Source organism: Motacilla alba, chromosome 6, assembly GCF_015832195.1.
Source record: "Motacilla alba alba isolate MOTALB_02 chromosome 6, Motacilla_alba_V1.0_pri, whole genome shotgun sequence".
NCBI lineage: Eukaryota > Metazoa > Chordata > Aves > Passeriformes > Motacillidae > Motacilla > Motacilla alba.
Window position 1 is genome coordinate 16,481,772 of NC_052021.1, and position 22,124 is coordinate 16,503,895.

Consider the following 22,124-nt stretch of genomic DNA (forward strand, 5'->3'; position numbering starts at 1 on the left):
GGGCAAGGCAGGGTGATGGAGACAAGGCCAGGACCTTGCCTTGCGACAACGTAACAGAGTTTGCCGCAGTTTTTGACAATGAGTAACAAGAGCCCCAGGATATCCAGAACTTCCTGTGCATCTGTCACCTTCCCTGCCAGCAAAAGGAAGAGAGAAGAGGCACAAGCTTGTCCCTCACTTCCAGTCCACGGCTCATTCCAGAGTCTCCCTGTTCAGAAGACAATGGCATCCTCAGACCAGCACTTGAGGAAGCAGAAGCTGCTGGCATCACACAGCAGCAGCAAGCAAGGTTCACTCCTCACACAGAGGAAGAAAGACCTGCACACCCCTGAACACAATCCCAACAACAGCCTTCTCAAAACCAAGGTTTCTTGCTGAGACTGCATGTATTTAGCATTGTAATATTTGGAATATTTTATTTTTGCAATACCTGCAATAGCACAGAGATGGCTCATTAGAGGGAGAAATACACAACTGTGCACAGGAGGAGGGGAACTGGCTGGGAAGCAAACACTTTGCCCATGCCCTGTGTGGAATTTTGCATGGAATGACACCCTTCTGAAACAGGGGACACCCCCAAGCCCTCCCGGTCAGATCCAAGGAGAAACCTCTTCCCTGCATACTTGCCATAACCAATCTCTGTAACAACAAGCCTCTGAGACAAGCCCAAACCTGCCAGCTCCTTCCATTCCACCTCAAAGCACCAGGATCCAGGCACTGCCATGACCCAGGAGGACACGAAGAGCAGGCACACGTGATGGTTTGAGGACTCCATTTCATGCATGCTTGCAAACCCCATGGCAAACGCGTCACACCTCTGCCAAGAGATGAGGGATTGTACAATGGGCAAAGAGAGAAAAAGATGCTCTTTTCAACCTCCAAACAAAAGAGGGCAGCCAGGAAGTTTTACTCCTCATGTCAACATCCTATTACCAACCTGCAGTTTGCCTTGACAACAAAGCTTTCCAAGAAAAGGCAGAGACGTGGGCACTTGAGCAGTGGCCTTAGGAGATCCCAGCTCTTTGCCCAGAAAACAGAAAAAAAAAAACCCAAACCAACATATCACATATCACCTTCCTACTGAAGCATGAAAAAAAGGAGAATATATGGCAAAAGAGGCCAATGAGGGGAAAAACAGAAATCAATAGGATCTAACAGAGCGTGACGGAAAATCACTTCCCTCATAAAAAGAGGTTACTTACCAGGTTAATGAATCTTTTCTGTTCTGTACTTAGACACCCAGGAAATGGAAGGGGTCACAGGAGCAGCGTGGGTGGGAATGAAATCCCTAGAACATGCTTTCAAGAACAATCAAAGGTTAGAGATTAAATCCAGACAGCAATCAGCTGCACAGCACATCAGCAGCTTGGTATAGGCACCAGCTGCAGCTCAGTGTCACTGAGCAAAACACTCTTCCACCATCAACAGCACAGCAAAAACCAAACTCCTCTTCCAGCCTGACAGGCCACCCCTGCCCCCTCAAAAGGTCAGCCCCAAGAGTCAGAGCATCTCTGCCTGCTTGGGTCAGCAGTACCAGCATGGTTAAAACAAAATGGTCTATGGGTCTCTGCTGTGAGTAACTGCAATAGAACCATGAAAAGCAGACTCCAGAAATCATACTGTGCAAATCACATAGACAGCTCTTGGTCCCGTGGCCAGAACTTCTCAAAACTCACTTTTATATGAAGTTCTGTTCCTTACCTTTGTTGGAAATGCACAGGAAAAAAAAACAAACAAAACAAACAAACAAACAAACCACAAAGAAGAATCCTGGGCACTGGCAGGGTACAAGATCTGGTGATAACAGAAGGTTGAATTAGACCTCTGGAATATCACACACATCTGAAGCCAGATGCATTCTGGAGCCCTACTGGCAGGCCCCACAAATAAAGCACAGAGCCTTGCTGCTTTATCACTCCCCTGCCCACATCTAGTTTGAGCTACTGACAACAAGTGACCCAAGAAATAGACCTACTTAGGTCCAAGGTACTCGGTGAGGGACATACAGGTGCAAGAGTTCCGTCTCTGTACAATGCCACTGAACTTGTAGGTCTCTATGCTGGGTTTCCCCACTGCCTGCAAGAATTATTTACCAATGGATGTTTCTCAGTTTGGGCTGTCGTACAGCTCAAACACCTCTGCCATGCAGCTGTACAAGCTGCTCCTGCAGCAGCTGCCTTGTTTACTACCCACTACCCAGTTTCTGCAAGAGAGACACGGATAATGCAGCCAGAAATCTCCTTTGTTACTCATATTAATACAGTCTCGGGTTAGATTTGTTGCACAGGATAGCTGTTCAAGTCAGAGTTCCCTGTCACATCATCTGCCTTCACGCCCAAGTAACCGCACCACAAGCTCCAGACCTAACACTGGCATCTCTGAGAGTTTGACTGCAAGTCTAGTGAGTTTAAGGATTTTTATATCAGAAGAATTTCAAAGCAAAACCAATGCCTTACTGAACCAATACCTTCATCACACACATCCTGCCAACACACAGCAGTGTGGACAACCCTTCACAGCAGATGTCTGTCCCTGGAGCTGGGACAAGCCCTTCTGTCAGGTACAGCCACTGTTAGTGGGAGAGGGGCACAGTTTGTAATTACAGCTGTCACTTTCAAAGTCTGCTCTTTGAAATTAACAGCCTCCAGCAGATCCCACCTGAAACTCGGCATGTGAAATGCCAAACAAACCAGCCAATTTTGCCAAAGTTCTGAGCAAAGGAAAGTGCTGCTGATTAGGTAATGCTGTTTGCAGCAATGCTAAGTTCAGTGTGAGACTGGCAACACCCACGGTGACATGAAAAGTGGAGAAAGGTAATTCTCAGCACCCAGTGCTGTATCAATCAGTCTCTTCCAATAAGGAGGCAGAGGGACCCAACTGTACTCGCAACAGCAACTCTCAGGAAGATAAAGCACTTAGCAGACTTAAATTTCCATCTTGTAACATTGTAGTAGGGTTTGCTGTGTGAATAGCATTGAGGTTTGTGGATGGAAAAATTAAACAGATGCTTTTTACTTGAGTGCTGACATTTACATGAACACAAAATGACTCGAGAGGACATGAATTTCCATTCAGGTCTAAAGTTGGGCTGATTCATGGACCAGCAGCAGCTGTGGGTCTCTGACTATTTGTACCACTCAAACCAGAGGCTTGAGAAACCAGGATTTAACAGTTGCTGAGATTTCCTGGGGGCTTCCTTCTCAACATGCAATTAGAGACTTCCCTCCACTGCAAGCTAGGCTGACACAAACTGGCCAAGAAGGGGCAATCAGTCATTGAGAGTTCTTTAATAAAGGGCTTCCTTGCACATTTTAGCAGTTTCTATTGAAAGGGAACCTTCCCATTCAGGAAGTGCTAGAATGGGAACATCAAAGTATGCTTGGAGATCAGCACTTCTGGAAGCTCAGCTGCAACAAAGGAGAAAAAAAAACCCAAAACCAAACAAACCCAGAAGTCCTAGTAGCTGAATCAAAACAACAGCCAGTTTCTGCTTAGTCATCTATCTCTTCTGAGTACTGAAATCACATTTCAGCACTAGTTGAAAGTGGTTTTGTTGCAGCTTAATACCTGCAATACTTGTGATCCAGGACAACAGAGTCATTCAGCATCAGAGGCTCCTCCTCTCTGCCAAGCCTGCCCATCTCCAAGTCAGCACACAGACTGCCTTGTCAGGTCAGTGTCCCCCCAGTCCCATCGTCACCCGCTCAGCACAGACAGCTCTGCACCCTGAGTCACAGAAGCCAGCCCCGCATTCCCCCTCTGCTCCTCGAAGGGAAGGGGAGCTGGGCAGAGCAGCCCATTTATGACAGCAAACAGCCTGCTGCACAGAGCTGGCTGGTCAAGGGCACAGCAGCAGGACTCACAGCAGGGCTGCCCTTGCGAGAGCAAGGACAGAAGAACCTACTGACCTTTGGGAGTTACTGCCAGGATGGGAGAGGGGGGTGGGGAGAAGCCTGGGGGAGAGGGCATTGCAGAACACCTGAGGCAGGAAGCAGAGAAGGATCTGAGCAATTCTCCAGGCAGGGTTTGGAGAAGGCTTCAGCAAAAGGGAGACGGGGGAACATCAGAAATGAATCTGTAGGAACCACAGAGGGAAGCAGGCAGAGAGCTTCTGGTCTCTGCAGCGAAGGCCGGGGAAAAAAGAAGGAAATTAAAGTGTCAGAGGAAGCAGGTTGGAATGTATCAGACACACAGCACTGCCAGTTCCCCAGGGACTAAGGTGTGAGCCTAAGCAGGTTGCAGTGAGTACCCACAGCCACACAGCTCTTCCCCAGACTGGGCTGGAGGCCACTGACCTGGGAGACACCCACAGGCACAGTTTTAGCAGCAAGAAAGAGGTGGGTTACCAGTAAATGCAGCAACTTCTTGTGTTAACCATTGGCAAGGCACACTACACAGGTTAGAGCAGGAAGAGAATAAAATCTCCAAGCACAACTGCAATGGTATAATGGAATTACACAAATGCAAAGTGCCTCCAACCAAAATGCTCAGCTTTGTGGACTTTTAAATCCTGGAAGACTTAAAGCACAGTTTCTAAATGCCTTTTTCTGGGACTCTGTGATTTACTAATCTTATGCCACAAAACAGCTGAAGAACAAGCAGCATTCCTTGATCCCACCTGTGCAGGCTACGGTTGAGGGCTGACACCTGTGAACTGCACCCAGACTAGGAAGCTTAGGAAGCTCAATAAAAGCTCTGCAGAGGTATCCATGACAACTGCAAGCACCTCTTCCCCACCCTACCAGGCTTTTTTAAGGGGGGGGGGGGGGGGGGGGGGGGGGAAGTCCTCTGTCCTAAATTTGCCCATCTTCTGTCCTGTCCATTACTAAATCCCAAAGTGTAGGTATAGAACACAGGGTTACATCTCCTACAGGCCAAGCAGATCCAACACACCCCAATAAGTGTCAAAGATCAGGCATGATTTAGTCAGATCCCAAGAAGACAGGTAAACACTGGAGGGACTTCAGACCCAGATCTCAAGTTGCAGTGATCATAAGGTTTTGCTCTCCGATTCCCCAGGCCATTGACTTCCCTACTGAGGAATCTCAGGTGCAATAAAAGCGTTGGTGGTTATTATTTCTTTAAGCCAGAGCCATTAGCTTGTGCTCAGCTAGTATTATAATCAAAGTCACCTTAAACCTTCCCTTTGAGGAGGAAACTTCTGCTGCAGCTCTGCCTCACTACAAAACACCTCCCCAGTGGCAAACAGCTGCATCACTGAAGAGTGACTCCAGTAGTTTTCACCCACCTGTTTTCCGTTCTGTAACTGCTGTCATCTCCCCAAAGCAGGTAAATTAAAGACTGAACAGTCTGGTCTCGTTCTTTCCCAGACCACCCAAAACGAGTCAATTTCCTCCTTGAGTATTTAACCCTTCCTGCAATGTACCAGGGAAAAAATGCAAAGGGAATGATTGCCAGTGAGAGCTCTCCTTCCTCTATAAAAGTTCCCATCAGCTCAGCACTGAAGATTGCACAGACTGGGTCATGTCCCAGACCCTTCTCTCAAAGCCCTCCTATAAGCACTGGTAGCAAAAGAGGAAATTTCCCTTTTCTGGAAGGCCATATACCTTCTAAAGTCAGGAGAGCAGGACTCGGCTCCCAGCACTGCCACCAGCACAGTGACTGCCCCTGGGGAAGCACATGGCTCCCACTCTCTTCTACAACTCAGACCCCACACCAGAGGACTGGTACCTCCACCACAGCTGCACTGCCGCTTTCCATACAAGCCCAGAGGCTTCAAAGCTGTACAGAAAACCTGTAAGATGGAAATGAGATTGCTCCACAGGATTCTGTGATTCCCAAGCAAAGGGCAGGGTGGCACACACTCTGCTAGCGCTCCCACCATTGCCAAACTAAACAGGGTCGCTTGCAAGATTGCAGGAAAGCTCTTGTCAAGAAGTGAGAGGGCTGGATCCCTAGCACAGCCTGCAAAGAGCTTTCTGGTTGCCCTGCTAACATGGTGGATCCATGCTTCCAACTGGGAAAACAGCATCTGCATCCCACTCAAAACCCAAGCAACATTCAAATGACCCAGGCTTTATTACAGATGCCGTCTCCCCTTTCTCATTTGATTACCCCCTCGAGGCTTTCAGTTCCTAAGAGCAAATTCCTAAGCTGCCCACAGAAATGTCTGCACCTGACTTCAGATGTTTGCACCAGAGCCCAAAATAAATGTGCAGTCTCTAGAACAAAAGGCACTGTGCCTTTATGGAGGAAGAGCTGTGAGGAACAGAACAACAATGAAGCAAAATTTACAGCTCTCAGGACAGCACTGGGTGTGAGAACTCTAAATACATGGGGCATTTACAAGTTAGTGGATCAAATCAGCAAGTGGAGCAGGAACAAGGATGCACTTGTCCTGTGATGGACAAGCAGCATCCACACTTGATGGAGCCTTGGCTTGCAGGAAAAAATGATCTATCATTGCCAAACTGCTTCTCTAATAACTTTTCAAGTGATAAAGAAACAGGAGATATGGAATTGCTGCTCGATTGATGCCCCTTCACACCTCTTGCCCCAGGTCTTCCCCTTTTGAGCTCATATCCTGAGAACTACAAAAAATCCATGGGAACTAATTCACTTTCTAGGTGCCATCTCCCTGCTGGAGCCCTGCTCTGTCTTGCAGCCTCCCCAGGCCAGGCTCTGCCTGCTCAGAGCACTGCAAGCCATAGCCCAGAGCAAAAGCCATGGAGAGATCAAAGTCTCATGGAAAGAAGCTGAGCTTGAATGCAAGGCTCATTTGTACCTACAGGCAACTCCTCCTTGGTCCAGCTCTCCTCAGCCACACAAACCCTCCTGAAGGACTCCTGAGACACACAGAGGCAGCAGAAGCACAAGTCCCCCTTTGGCCTGTGCCTCAGGAGCACACGGCTGGGCAGGCAGCTCTGCCAATCCCCTGCTGCAAACACCTGCACAGAGAAACACTGCCTTTGGCCTGGGAGTCCAGGCTTGGTCAGCCTGTAGTCAGGACATGTCACACCAGGATGAACTGCCCAGAGCAGAGAGAAACAGGACTCCAACACAGAAAACCCTCCCTGGAAAATGAGCTACTGCATGTCCAGCTCACAAAAGGCAGAAATACCACGTTAGGAGCTGAAGTACCCAGGAATCAAGATGGTGAAACAAAACTGCAGCTTTTTCTCCCCACCTGTAAAGTTGAAAAGAGCCTCATGGGAGGTTTGAGCTAGAAGAAAGGGATCATCAAGCCTGTACACATCGAGGGGACAAATTATTCAGTGCCCAGCTCTCCCTCCTATTTACACCCACCTCTCCTTGCTGACGTAAATTGGATGATATTATCCCCAGAGGTCACTTTGAACCTCAGAGATGCTGCTCTTCACCTCAAATTAAAGTTTGTACAAGCTTGCACCCAAATAACTACCACAACAAATTACAGGCTATTTAATTCCTTTGGTTCCAGTTTGTCTGAGGAGTCTCAGAAGGACATGCTTGTTTTGTTTAGAAGGCTAATCCACGGTTCCTCCTCCTGCCTGCCTGTCATACAGCCTCACCCAGACCTGCACACGGGCCTGGGTGTCCTTAACTGGATCCTTTGAGCAGCAGATCCATCCAAAGCACATGTGAGGCTTATGACATTGTCCCATCTATTACAGAGCAGTTCTGGGCAGGAACCTTTGTACTATTCCCTTTGAAAAGCTCCAGTGAGCTGCTACAGCGCTCAGCAAAATCCATCCCACAGAGCCAGCACTGCCACCTTCCCTGGCAACTCAACCTGACAGCGCAGGGAACTGCTGCCTCAGCTGCCCCTGCATCAGCCACTCAGCCAACTCCTCGTTTCTTTCTGCCTTACAAAAAGGCAGGAAAGCAGCCCCATTAGGAAAAGAAAATTCTGGATGGGTGGAGTTAAGAGCTTAAGCAGCAGCGGAGTTAGGGCCCATCATCTGAGCCCATGTGTTGCCACCAGCAGCTCAGCGGCTGCAGTGCTTTAGGAGGTTACTGCCCTGTGCTGTCCCTCCTGCCTTGCTGCAGGAGATTATTACATCCTCCACGAATGCAACAGAGAGCAGCATGTGCCAGGAGCATGTTTCCGCTCCCAGTCCAGCAGAACAACCATCGACAGCCTGCACTCAACCTCAGGGCATGAGCTGCAGGGGTGAGGAACTGCCAAGCTTTAAATCCAACCTGCCAGATTTAAATCCATAACAGCATCTGGGCCACAGCCATTAGCCCACAGGAAATTAGAAAAAAATAAAAGAAGATAATAAAAAGAAGTAAGTAAAGCTCTATAGTTCTAGAAGCTTTGGAAATCATGCAAGAGGAGCAGCAGCTTGTCTTCACCACAGGCTAAGAGCATGCACACAATCTGCTGCCACAGGACTCTGCACAGGAGCCTGTGCCTACAGCAGTGATGGAAGCATCACCACAAGTCTCAGAGTGCTCACAGTCTGTTTCCCCTTGCAAAACATACCAGACACCTGAACATTTCACAGCAGGTCTGCAGCCATTGCCCTCCCCAGTCATGCTCCTTGACAGATCCCGACACTGTCCCGCAAGTGGAGGAGCTCAGGCCCAGGGAAGTTAAGAAGACTTGTCACTGCTATCGTTCATCAGGAACAGAGTGAGACACTTCCCACACAGGCATTAACCACAGCCCAGACAGGCCCTCTTGGAGAGACAACTCTATTAACAGTGCCTTCTCCTTGTGTCTCTAATAGAAACAGATCACTTATTAATCTCAGCTCAGCTAACCCTTTGAGACGGTGTCTGCAGCAGAGAACACCTGCTAGCTCCACTAGGTGCCGATGGTCTAGGACAGGAACAGGAAGCAGGCTGTGAATGCAAGGCAGGGTCTAGCACAGATCCTTGTGGTACAAGCCTTGTTTGGTTTATCTTGGGGTTAACTTTAAAATTTGGAACCATCCAGCACACTGAGAGAGGTACACAGCATGTAAGGAGTGTCCTGTTCTCTAAGTGCTCTGCACTTTAGGTGGACACAGCCACATGAAGAGAAACTGGATCAGAGAGCCTGGAAATACAGCCAGCCAGGACACACTGAAGGAACCAGAGTCTCTTTCTTCTAGAGAACACAAGAGTGAAACTTGAGAAAGCCAGTAATAGTGCTCACCAGAGCAGGAGGCTGCAGCAAAGCAGAAGGCACTGTACTGCCCTGCACACATGCACACACTGGTGAGGAAGGCAAACTCACACTGCAGTACTGCAGCCTCAGGTCAGGAAGCCAGAGCAGGGCTGGGCTGGGCTGCCTGGCAGCCCCCACCACAGGCAGCTGTGTGCCAGCACCTCCAGAAACACCAGCCTGCTCCTGGCAGGAAAAGGAATCACCTGTGTGACCTCCACAGGCCTTGTTCACTTCTCCCTTTCTACTGGAAAGAAGACATTGGAAAAGCATAAAAGGCAAACACTGAGAAGTCAGAAAATAAAGATAATTTCTGTGATTGATCCTGTCTGAATTGAATTAACAGGAATAACCCACACAAAGTTTTTCTGTCCACCAGAAGAAGAGGTGCTGATGCAAATGAAGGGAGGCTGTCCTTGGCAGTCCAAGCTCTTTTCTGTGTGCATGCAGAAGTGAGAGGGAGAGAACTTGGGATATTAAGGGACTGCAGGAGGAAAAACTAAAAGGTCCTGCAATGAAAGCAGGCAAAGAGAAGACTGGGAAAATATTTTTTTCTCCTTTTCTGCCACAGGTTCCCTGTTAGATGTAGAGAAGTCAAATAAAGTAAATGTTCTCTGTGTGGTCCTTAAAGGAGGCATTCCTCATCCTCCATGTACTTGATCTGACATCAGCACCCAGCAGTCACAGGAGCAAGTGAGGCAGCAGAGATGATGGTGTAATTTTGAGGAGAAAGCAAGGATAATACATTTTCAGATGGGAAGGCTGAAGCACTGTACCTGTACCTCTCCAAGTCTAAACCATAGCTGTGTCACTAACAACTAGTTTCACCAGCAAGAAAGATCAATTCACTACCATTTAGAAGCAGACACAAATACAGTAAAACATATTTGGGCTGGATCCCATATTCATTACAAAGAATTAACCTCCACACACACCAAACTATATATCAAATGACAGATGACTTGCTGATCAAGGGAATGTTTTGTGCAAAAAATACTCTCTGGAGAGGACTGAGCTGAATTTTAGAAGGAAACCCACCACACTCTGCCTACATACAAAGCCAGCTAAACTTGCTGTACCAGGCAGAGAAGCTCTGGAAGACATTACATTGACAGAGCTCGTCTATGTGAGCAGATAGGGCTGCAAGTAGTGCAAAAGCAGGCAGGAGAGAGCTGATAACAGGAGAAGCTATCACCGAGGGACACTGAGTAACAGCCAGCAGCACATTCAGGGGGCAAAGCCCCGACTCAAGAGACCAAGAACACCGCCCACAAAGAAAACATCTTTCTTTTTTCAGCTCCTACAGTATAAAGAAAACAGGAGTTCACATAAAATTATCTGTAAATGTAACACAGCTAACAGGGTATCAGTTGCCAATTTGTCAGCAAAAAAGCAATTCACAAGACTCCAACATTCTCCAATAGCTAGAACCAAAACGAGTTACATTCACATCAAAAGTACCTCCTAGTTTTTCAAAGAGAAAATCTGGGTCCATATTCTCTTTAAATTAAGGCAATGCAACAACAGGGACGTCGGCACCTCTTTTAGAACTCAAACAGATAAAAAGGAACGAGCTCAGAACCGGCAGAGTGCAGTCTGACAAGGGAACGAACAACTCCAAGAAAAGGACGGAGGGAGCAGCTGGAGGCTTCCTGGGGAGGATGAGGCGCCGTGCACCCAGGAGCTGCGGAGTACCGGGCTGCCGGGCCGTGTGCGAGGCGGGTCGCGCCGGCTCCCCCGCGCCGGGCGCCCCGGGAGCCTCCCAAGCGCCGCCGCGCCGGGGCACGCACCGCAACTTCGGGCCGGACAGAGCTCGGAGCAAGTTCGAACAGCCGCCAAAAGGACGTGGAAATGCACAGAAAAAGCCAGAATGGTTGAGGGGGCGGGGGAAGAACCCCTAACCCCAAAATGCGAAGCACGGGCGGGCATTTCCCTGGCTTTGCAGAGGGGAATCTCGCGCGGGAGGGAGCGGCACAGGTGGGGGAGCGGGAGGCGATTTACAAAGAAAAAGCCCGGCACAGCCTCCCACCCGCGGCTGCAGCCCCCGAGCAACGCGGGCAGCGGGGCGCGGGCTGGAGGCAGCCAGAGCCCCCCGGCAGCGGCGGGCCGGGGCAGCGGGGCAGCTCGCCGGGCGCCCCGCGGCGTTTGGGCAGGCAGCGGATGCGGGGACGCTCCCGGCCGGCCAGGGGCTCCCGCCGCCGCCGCCAGGTGAGCCTGGGCACGGTTCGGCCGGGCGGACCCGGGCTACCGAGGAGCGCCTCGCAGGGACACCTGTCCGCCGCCGCCGCGCTTCCAAACTTCTCCCAGAGTTGCAGCCGGCCCGCTTCCCTACCGGCTTTGCAAGGGTCGCGGTACTCCATCAGCTCCTCCGCCGTCTCCGGTTCCCCCAGCGCTACGGAGGCTCCGGGCGCGCCCGTGCCCGCGGCAGGCAGCAGGAGCAGGGAGAGCAGCAGGCGGCGGAGCGGGGCGGCCCCGCGGCCCATGGCGGCGGCGCGGGCGGAGCGGGCGGCGCGGCTGCCCGGGGTGCGGGCACTGCGCGGCCACAGCGGCCCCGCGGCCGCGGGGGGCGCCGCCGCCGCCACTCACGGCTCCGCCGGCCAATCACGGCCGCGCCCGCGCCTCGGCCCCGCCCCGCCCCGCCCCGCCCCGCCCGGCCCGGGCGCAGCCGCTGCTCCCGCCGCGCTCGGGAGCGGGAGCCCGACGGCCACAGCGGCGCGCGTCAAACGCTGGAGTTATTGATACTGCCATTAGCCCCTCGTAGCGGTATTTAGTGTTATTTCCCCTCGGTCGGTATTTCACGGGCAGCCAAAGACAATCAGCCCGCCCGCCGCCGGGAGAATCAACGTTCACATCGCAGCCTTAAAACTCTCGTGTAAGTGGAGTTGTTAGACCGTGCATGGAGGACGGTGGGGGGAAAAAAATCACTCCAAACTAAAGAATGGGAGAAATTAAGAAAGATAGGACTAAACATCAAGATGTGCCTTTATGCCTCTCACCTGCTTTTCACAGCTGTTTTCAGAGGCAACTAAGCTGTTTTAATGGAAATGTGGGCTTTGGGATGATTCATATACACCAAAGGCTGGGAAATCAGGAAGATGGATCACGTGCAAGATGCTCAATTGCATCAAAATCAACACCTTGGTATCTGACCTGGTGGCTGTCTGAGCCTTGGACAGCTCTAACAGCAGAGCATGGGGTAACACACCGGAAAGCATCATACTTTTAGGGCTGCTGGTTTGTGATGGAGGTAGATCACACGGGCATGAGGACTCTGCTGTATGCATAGTGACAGGGAAGGGGCAGATGCCCAAAGCCCAACCATCTCACTGGATGCTGAATCATCTTACAAAAAATCTCACAAAGGCCAGCCTGGTGGTTCCATATGAATTCAACACTGCCTAGCACAGCCTCTGGTCTGACAAGATGCTGGGCTGAGGCTGGAGCAGTGTGTCCAGGTGGTGATCTGTGCTCGTGCTGCTCAGCAGACGCAGCATTAGGCAGAGAGGTACAGCTGCCATCCCGGTGAGCAGGGGAGAGCTGACAAAGCTACAAGCTCAGTGGGGTGTTTGTGGGGTGAACGTGTATGCACTGTCTCCTGGTGCCAGAACTGCTCCTTCAGCTGTGTACTTGCCAGCTCCCACAGCAGGATTGTCAAGCAGCATTTCCCAATACAGCACAGGCTCCAAACCTTCCCTTCACTCAGACAGATAATCATTTGCCATCCATAAATTTGTCCCTTCTCTTGCAGCCTAAGCAATGACTGATAACTCGGCACAAAAGGGCGCAACATGATTCAGGCATCTCCTCAGCAGCAACACAGCCTTCTGCAAACTGTTCCTGACTCTTGTCCTTGCCACTTGTTTAATATTTAAAATTGTCTTCAAACCTTCACGGAAGCCAAAAAGGCCTGCATCAAACTCTGACATGAAGACAATGGTGAACAGCTCAGCTAATCAAACATACTGGAGTTTCTTACAGCTGGTGTTCAATGAACCAAGGATGATCTAGGTTTCAGGCAAGCTTTCTAGCAGTGGAACAGGGAAGTTCTAGAGCAGATTGCCATCAAGAACCAGGGAATTTCCATCATTTTAGGTTTTTGAGGAGTGTAGACAAACAGCTATCAAGACTAAACTTAGTAAGGTAACTTTATCCATTTCCTGAGTTTTATACTGCACATTTACACATTATCTAATTTTACTTTTTCTGTATTAGGTTGCTGCTTTCTCTGATTTTGTCAGGTGGAAGAGCAGTCTAATGGTTGTTTTTAAAAGAAAAGCTGATCACCTCTCAGTGTTTCAGAACTCCAGGCTTTTATGGGATGAGCACTAGCTGCCCCTTTCTCTCTTCCCAAAGCCTGGCAATATAACTTTCTGAGGGTATGGGAAGCTGGAAAACAAAAGCTTGAATCTTTGTAAGGGTGGTCAACAGCTTCCCCGATCAGCATCATGGATCCTTGTTATGCCTGTGGAAAGCTGGGCTGTCACCACTAAGAACAGTCTTTTGGCCACATGGAAACCACTTGTTAACCTCTTCCAGCACGACAGTTTACACTGGGGAGCCCCTTCTGTACATTATAGATGTGGATGGATGGAGAAGAGGACATCCTACAGCTTTGAAGGAGGAAGAGAACAAATTAAAATATGGATCCTTAATTGTGCAATTAGGGTGAGTTTGTGAGGGAGTTCAGAGGAGTCTATCACTATTATCCACACACAAAAAATAATGCTGCCCTACTACAAGGAACTCTGGAAGTCTCTAACATGAGAACTGCTCAAAACTTCCAGAAATAGTTCTCAGTAACAATCATGGCACTTCGCAACTGGCAGCCAAAGCAGTGTACCCAGAGCAGTGACTGCTGCCAGGTCTTTAGGAGATCAGCTCATGTCATCTGGATTGGCAGGGCCACATCAGTGCAACTAAGGAGCACAGGAAAGGATCCTGTGAAAGGATCTTTTTCATCTGATCTGTTAAAAAATCAGTGAAGTCTCACAACAGCAGAGCAACTCATGACACCAATAGTTAATTATCTGGAAGGAAAACAATCCATATCCATTGCTGTCCAAGGCAGTCTTTTCCTTTGCAGAACTCTCTCCTGCCCAACACACACAGACAAAATCCACTGTCCTTTCAAGCCTCGCTGAGCAAGAATGCCCACAGCTCTTTCTGAATAGCATCCATGAGCAAAACTATGTGTGAGCTACTTAGTGCTAATGGAATATCCCTGCACACAGTATGTCCTGAGGCCAAAACACACACAAAGTTTGCTAGGTCTTCCACAAGACCTGCTTCTTTCCTCTTGCCAGCACTTGGGGTCCACCAATTCTTCTAACAAAGTGTCAGAGGCACCACTCCCTTGGAGCCTGTCACACTGCTGATTCCACAGCTGCTGCCAAGTCTACAAAAAAACAAACACACCGAGGTGTTTGCACCACCAATACAAGGGCAGATAGAGTCCTGGAGAGATGGAGCAGGACTCTGAACCCAGAGCATTCGCTTTCTTCTTCCCTCTGCATTTCTAGTGCCCCTCACTTCTCCTCAAACTTCTTTCATTGCTTCTTTTCATGGCAGGAAAGAACACCTGCTGCAGGTGTAGCCCAGCGAGCTGCACCCCTTCCTACAGGCACCATGGGGGCCTCTGCAGAACCATCACCCTGGTCCCTTTGCTTTACCCCTTCTAGCAGAGGCTCATTTACTCCCAGAACCATTACAGGCATCCTACCTGACAAAACCTCTTCACTTCCCCATCTCCCTTTTCCTCTGACCGTTTATATGGAGCAGTCTGTTGCTCTCACACTCCCTTATCACTCATAGAGTTGACCACTCTGAGCAGTCACAGACAAATCCAGGTGACAAAGTAAGTGTCAAGCCCTGCTCTCTCTTCCTTCCATCACCCATTTTAGTTTCTTGTGCAGTAGATCGGGGTGGGTATTTTTTTATCAAGTTTATTGTTTATGCAGGAAATACCTGCATAAGGTAAATTATTTGCTACCTAAAAGGAATCTTTCAAGATGCTGACACATACATGCTGAAATGTCCCAGGGGTTCTGAAATCCACTGTACAGAGATCACTGCAGTCACAGGCACATTCACCTGTGCATTAACAACTCAATGTATAATTAACAACAGCCTTGTCACAACAGGCAGTGACACTTAAGAGAAACTAGAAGTAAGCCATGGTTGGAAAATTCCTACACCAAAGTAGCAGCAGGAAGGATTTGAAGTCACCCCACATAAAAAAGCACCAAATGTTTTTCCCATCATTAATGCAATCCTCGAACTATGTGAGAAAAACCAAGATACTCATGGGGTGATTTTGAGTTGTATAGGGACAAGCTGTGGGAGGCAGGGAGAGAAATCTGTCTTATCTGGAAGCATGAATTTTGGCTTGACCACTGTCTCCAAAACTGAGGCATGTCAAACTGATGTTTCATTACTTCACTTAAAATCCATTTTCAGGGTTCACACGGGAGTCAGTTATGCTTGGAAAGCATTGAGCAAAGCTGGTGGTTTTGGTGATCTCTGCTGCAAGGTTAAAAAGAAGGGCATGGGAACATCTTTGGAAAAGCATCTGCTGTTAAAAATTTGAAGAGCTGAATTCATTGGTTTTTCCAAAGTACTTTTTGCCATAGGAAAAGTTTTTTTGTTTTTTTTTTTCTTCTTCTCTTTATGCAGAGTAATAAATCTGGGAAAGTATAAACATATCTCCAATCCTGTTACAAGATGAAGATGGGAAAGTTGCATCTCCCTGCTCACAGGCAGGTATCCTTTACAGAGGCTGGACCATATGCTACCTGAGTTAAGGCTGTTTGACAAGTAGGTAGAATTTAATGAATCTCAGAAAAGATGTTGTTCCATCAAAAATTGCCTTAGAGAATTTTCCCGGTTACAGCCTCTGCACAGGGTTTCTGTACAGAGAATAACTATAGTAACATCTTCATCCAAACCACAGGCAGAAAACATGCAGGTATTCATCCTCTTAGGTAAGCAACACCCTAAAATAGTTTCATCTTACAAGTCACTCTTTAGATCACTAAAACCAGGAACAGTGATATCCTTTTTCATTTTTTATTTTGCTATACACATAATTAAAAATTATAGTAATTTCAGCTTCAGAAAAAGGTGGTGTTTGATCACTTTCTAGTGGTGAGATAAACAGAAAAAAATCTTAACAAAAATAACCTTTTATCTTGCCTATTAAAATGACTCAAAATGATTCTGCAGAATCCAAATGCAGAACTTAACCTAATGGTATTTCTTCAACAGTTTATTATACAGGTCTCCAATTGTTGCAGGTAAATGGGTGCCTGACTCTCTGTCACATCTTTTTAAAGCAAACAGTAGGTAATGTTCGCTATTCACCTGCTAATGTCTGGTCAGGCACTAAGAAAATAAGGTGAATATTTCCACCCCATTCTTGTAGTTACTCCTAAGTAGCAGAGCAAGAGAAGCCTCACACTCAGTTAATTACATAACCCACTTTTCTCAGCCAATAAAGTGATAAGACAAATGATTCAGAATGAAAAAAACAGCATAAAATGAAATCTAAAGGAGAATTACATGTCTGGCAGCACAGAAAACCACTGTGCCTTGCTTAGTGCTCTAAATCTGAACTTCCTGATACAAACCTTTCAAAAATGAGAACGAGCAGCCACAAAAGCTTCCTTGAATTCAGCCTCATATGATGTTCTCAGCCCTGTTTAGAAGCTGCTAAGAAAAAAGTTACTACAGTTCTCAAAACATTTCAGAAACCAAATAAAAGCTTGTGACACACAGGGTTCAGAAAAAAAAATCACTGTGTGGTGTCTTAACTGCAGCACATTTTTCTAGGTTGGGCAGCTTGCTACACAGAACTGCTGGAGACTGGCCCTTCTCACCCAGATCCAGCATTTCCAGTTTATAGGACTTAGGTCTAAGCTTTGGTGGACTGGAATCCATCTAGGTAACCATTGCATCATATGGGTAAGCACACCTCACAGTATTAGGAGAACCCTAAAATAACAGTTCTGTAAAATTAGGTATTTTGTTAATCCTACATAAACTCCCAATCCTACAAATACATGCGTTTTCTGGAATGCTGCAGTCATCCAATGCCAGCTGAAGGATAAGCACAAGCTTGTGAAGGAATGTTTTGGAATGCTCCAAGCCCATGGTCCTGAAGGAGATCTATCTAGAACATAAGGAAAGTTCAAACGGGTTTGGTTTTCATAACAAAACAAGCCTCAGCACAGTAAGACCTCCAGAGCTATTTGACAAATCATTCTGTATTGTATTATTAAGAGCTGGTGAGAAAATCAATACATCAATAAGCCAAAAATGCTGGTCCCAGGCAATCACCCCCTTGTTCATGGCAGATGAGTCTTTGTTTTTTTGCAAAAGCCTTGCACTGTTGGCAAATACACTGATGAAAATAAAAATGCTGTAACTGGTACAGGGCTGGGGGCAATGACATTGTTAACAGTTTATCTGTTTCAAGGTCTGCCTTTCAAATAGGTTAGTCCACCAGATAAAAAAAGATTTTTTTTAACCTTTTCCAAAATGAATCCCTCCCCTTTAAAGTGATTCTCTCCAAGAACTACACAAAGCCTTCCAGATTCATGGGTCCTCCCATCATCTTTACAGTTTCCCTGCACAAGCCAAACTCCCAAAATTTGAAGAAAAATTTCAGAAGCACTGAATGAAAATACTGAAAGTAAGGACCTGAAAACGCACTCCTGGATAAAGGCACACTACTTGCAGAATGCACATGCAGATGTCTCCTCTCAAGTTTTGAGAATTTTCTCACTGATGCCATTTAGCTGAATGAAAATGTTCCCTTGATAGGCTTTGGAAAACAAATGGCACCAAAACTTTTTTTTTTTTTTTTAATGAGATATGATGCTCCTGAAGAATGCAACCCATAAACACACTGCCCCAACACTTTCAAATGCGGCTTTATTCCAACAGAAGTCCAACAACAGCAGGGGCTTTTGTGACTTCAGGGCTAACCCTGGTATGAGACGCTGACTTTCGATGGCAGCAGTGCTAACAGCTATTGCAGGGCTGCTCTGCCATAGTGCATTAACCTGGAAAAGACCCAAGGGATCCAAAACTGGAATTCTTTGTCCATCTACAGTTCCAACAGACTTGAAATGAACCATAAGCTGCAGAGTCAAGAATTCATTCAAGAAAACAGGAGCCCTAAACTCCAGCTCCAGCTATTCAGTTTACTTGTCCACCTGCAGAGGAGACTTGTCTTTTCCTGACAAGGAAAGACTTTTCCTGCTGACACTTTCCGGACACATTGCAGTGGAGAAATTCCTGAAGCACTCACAGTCACAGAATTTTGCTGTCTTCAGTGAAACTGTGTATATATATTTCCTTGGGCAAATTTGGCTGGGTACTGGTGATGTTGAAGTTAGAGCAAAATGTAACTTTCTCATTTGTGTTAGCTCTGCAGTAATGATAGTGATAAGAATGTGTTATCACTCCTACTGTTTTAGTACCAGTAGTATAAAAAGTGTTAGTGTTTTGGGTTTGTTTTTTAACCTGAAACTTAAAGAAATACATCCAGGACTATCCTACAAAAACCAATTTTGTGCGCTTTATACACTTTGGAATGTAATTTTGGAGAGGAATTAATAGACACTGTGGCTTCAAAACATTCAGACATCAAAAAGAGCATAATGTAATGATTATTTACAGTCTCCACTCCCTCCAATCCAGCATTCATGTATTTTCACATATGAATTACAAAAGGCACTTTCTATGTTGCACTCTGCCTCAACTGAAAATATTTACAATTGTATTTGCTTAACACATTTGGTCAAGACTGGCTATTGCTTATGCAACTATTTACCCAAATCCCTGGCCCCTGTATACCAAGAAGTGGGAAGAAAAGCACTGAGCAGCCAACTCAAGAGTTATCAAAAAGCCTGAATTCAAGAACCAGAAACTCTTAAGAAACAACCATGGTAAAAGGAGTATTGTCTGTAAGATCTTTATTTCTTCCATAAAAGAGGAAGGACTACATCATCTAAGCAGAGAGCTTCCAATTTCTATTAAGCAAGATGGTTCAAGATATACCCACATTTTTGGGGAGGAGGGCAAGGAGGGGGAAGGGGAGCAAACAGCCTTGCCCAAAACAGCAACCATAAAGACAAGCTGTTGAAAACTGGTCACATTTTGCACTCCTTCAGAAACCAAAAGGGAGAAAACAAAGCAAACTCCCAACTTACGTGCTAGGGTGGCTGTATAAAAATGTCAATTATTTAAACACAGTACTTCTCTGGAGGAACCTGCTTGCAGAAAAAAAAGCAATGCCTGTGCAGTAAGTATCTTTCCAATGTCACTTTAGAAGATATACAATCCTATCCGCATATGCAAAAGCCAATAATGTCAGAGGATAGAAAAAGCAAGTAGGCAACCCACCATCCTGTGGCATTAAAAAGTGATTAAATGAAATTATTCACAAACAGTTCAGTGAAGTTTCTGATAGACTAATCACATAGTGGGGCTCTAAACACAGAACCAGACCCATTATCGTAACATTCCCTTTAAAAAAACTTCTATCTTGGCAGAGTACTTAATGTATTTATTCAGTGGAGATTAATGGCTTCTCACTTCAGATTTAGAATGAAAAGAGGGCTTCCCACAGCTGTACGCACTAGCAAGTACTAGTACAAAATCCATTCTTTGCTTTAAGTCTCCATGTTTTGGAACAAAGATGAACTAACTGTTGACCCAGTTTAGAAGCTCATCTTAAAATTGGCCTGTACTTCAAAACAAACAAAAAATTATTCTGTTGTGCAGAGTGTTCACCTACAGGCACCAATGATTCACTTGAAGCAAAACGAATTATTTTCTGACAGACTGGTTAAAATTGGCCAGGGAAATCAGAGCTAAAAGCTCAAATACTTTTCAGAAGCCATATGCAGCAAGGATGCACTGCTTCCCACTATTACCTACCTGTACAGTTCACCCAAGATAAATACGCATGTTTCTCACTGTGGCTACTGCATTATCCACACTTTTTATATAGGAACAGTACAGTGCTAATCAATACAAATATTTGGCTCATTTTTTTAAATTCAGGAAGTTTCCTTTTACATGGCAGGTGCTCTATTTCAGACAGCCACACTGATGAAAACATTCCTACATGGCTGATGTCTTAAAAAAAAAACCCATGAAAAAATCAAGCCCGGTGGCTCTCAAATCTACCACAAACACATTCAGGATATTTCTAACTAAACACAGTCCATAATTAACAGTCATCTTAGAAAGACTTAACCTTTATTTGCCCATTTATTTCAGTCCACACTTACCCCCACTTTTCCCAGTACACTGGCTGGATCACAAAACACTTTGCCACAGCCAAGAAGAATCTTATTGGGTTGGTCATTCACTTTGGAGTTGTATTGTACAATACAGTTGTAAGCAAATTCTGAATTCAAAGCAGGGGGGTTGATAGATGAAAACCACACTAATATTGTATACAGAAACTGGTGCTCAGCAGTATTGCCTTTTCAAACATTCTCAATTGCAAACTCATCTATTTTCACAATCAAAACATTTTTGTCTGAAAAGTTTATTTTAGTTTTCTGAACACTCTAAAGCAACTGTGCTTTTGATGTTACAAAAGTGTTCAGATAGGATTAACGAAAATTAAAATGTTCTAAATTACAAATTTAATTCCTGTAAGAGCTTGAGAAATAGAACAGAAAAGCATGACATACACACATTGTGAAGAAACCCCAACTTTTCATGCAATGGCAGGCAAGATGTAAAAAGCCACCTGAATTCACACATTTTTACATCGAATCATCAGAAAAAGTACTCTGTAGTAAATCTGTACATCCAAATACATTTGGGATCTACACCTAAGTTACATTATTTAATGTTATATACACTTATTACCCCTTGTATGATGTCTAAAGGAAAATCTTCATTCAACCCAAACCCCAAAAAAATATGCAAGACTAACTTGGAAAAAAGGAGAATCACTTTAGACATTCAGTTAAAATGTTGGTTTTGTTTTAATCTAGACCTCAGAGTGTTTATTAAAAAACAAACAATCCTCTTCATTTAACATTTTGCTTTCTAACTGTACAGTAAATTGCATTGCAGAGAACACATCCCGTCTTCAGACTGTATTTTCTTTGGATGGATTTAAGATGTAGCTGGATATTACTTTAAAGATAAATAAAGGGAAGTTGGTCCAACTAGAGCAATAGCTGATATATTACATGCGTATGGGAATTTTATATATGTTTAAATTATTTTTTAAACAAATGAGTGTAGGGTAGTTGATATTGCAAATAAACCAAAAAGCACCTGGAGTTGAAAATACAAAACACACCTCCTATCCTGGCAATGGCAGTAAAAATCAGAAGAGTAATCTTTCTGGAACAGCATTTTTACATAATTTAGAAATGTTGAGTACCAGGAAGACTACTAATCAAGTAGTTTTAGCAGCCAAGTTTCCCTCTTTATATTGAATGGAACAAATGCTTTAAACAAACTGTTTGTCCTCTTCACTGAAGAGAGCTAGTCTATTCATCTTTAATGAGCTAGGTTTTTTGTTTTTTGATGTTGGTTTTTTTGGGGGGAAAGATTAGCCACATACTGTAGTAATGCCTACTGCATATAATCCAAGCATTTGCTGTGAACAGTTGGAGAAAGCAGTCAGTAAGAACCTAGGATCAATGAAATAGATGTTACTTTAAGCCATCCACAAAATGGAGACCCATATAGTGCCCAGTGTTAAAACCCAAATCTCTTCTTGCGCTTTTTGCTGTGCAAATTCATCCCCAGGAAAACAGGAGCTGATCCATAGTTCAATTTTCTTATTTCCTTAGTCAATTTTCACATTAGTGTAGATTTTACGAACAAAGGCACTTGTTCCCATGTAACCAATAGCTCCTGCAAAAGAAACCAAACACATTCAATATGTTAGAGAGCTGATCATCAGAACAAGCCAGCGGTATAAACCACACACACTTCAACAGAGAAAGTCATACAAAGCACATACTCTGCACACAAAAACTTCTCTACC

General features: G+C 45.9%; 2 protein-coding genes across 4 annotated transcripts in view; both read right to left on the reverse strand.

The window, feature by feature from the left end:
• TLL2 (tolloid like 2) overlaps nucleotides 1-11,635 on the reverse strand; it is an 84,874-nt gene extending 73,239 nt beyond the window's left edge. For 2 of the 3 annotated variants that reach the window (XM_038141111.1, XM_038141109.1), the window contains exon 1: nucleotides 11,427-11,635. In XM_038141111.1, coding sequence (XP_037997039.1) covers nucleotides 11,427-11,577 — 151 coding nt within the window. In that variant the 5' untranslated portion in view covers nucleotides 11,578-11,635. The remainder of the gene's footprint in view (nucleotides 1-11,426) is intronic. The other variant, XM_038141110.1, reaches the window with a different exon arrangement.
• Nucleotides 11,636-19,054: 7,419 nt separating this feature from the next.
• The window catches only part of TM9SF3 (transmembrane 9 superfamily member 3), a 43,427-nt gene continuing 40,357 nt past the window's right edge, over nucleotides 19,055-22,124 (reverse strand). Inside the window, exon 15 of the mRNA XM_038140056.1 lies at nucleotides 19,055-21,991. Within this exon, the coding sequence (XP_037995984.1) occupies nucleotides 21,924-21,991 (68 nt within the window). The 3' untranslated portion in view covers nucleotides 19,055-21,923. The remainder of the gene's footprint in view (nucleotides 21,992-22,124) is intronic.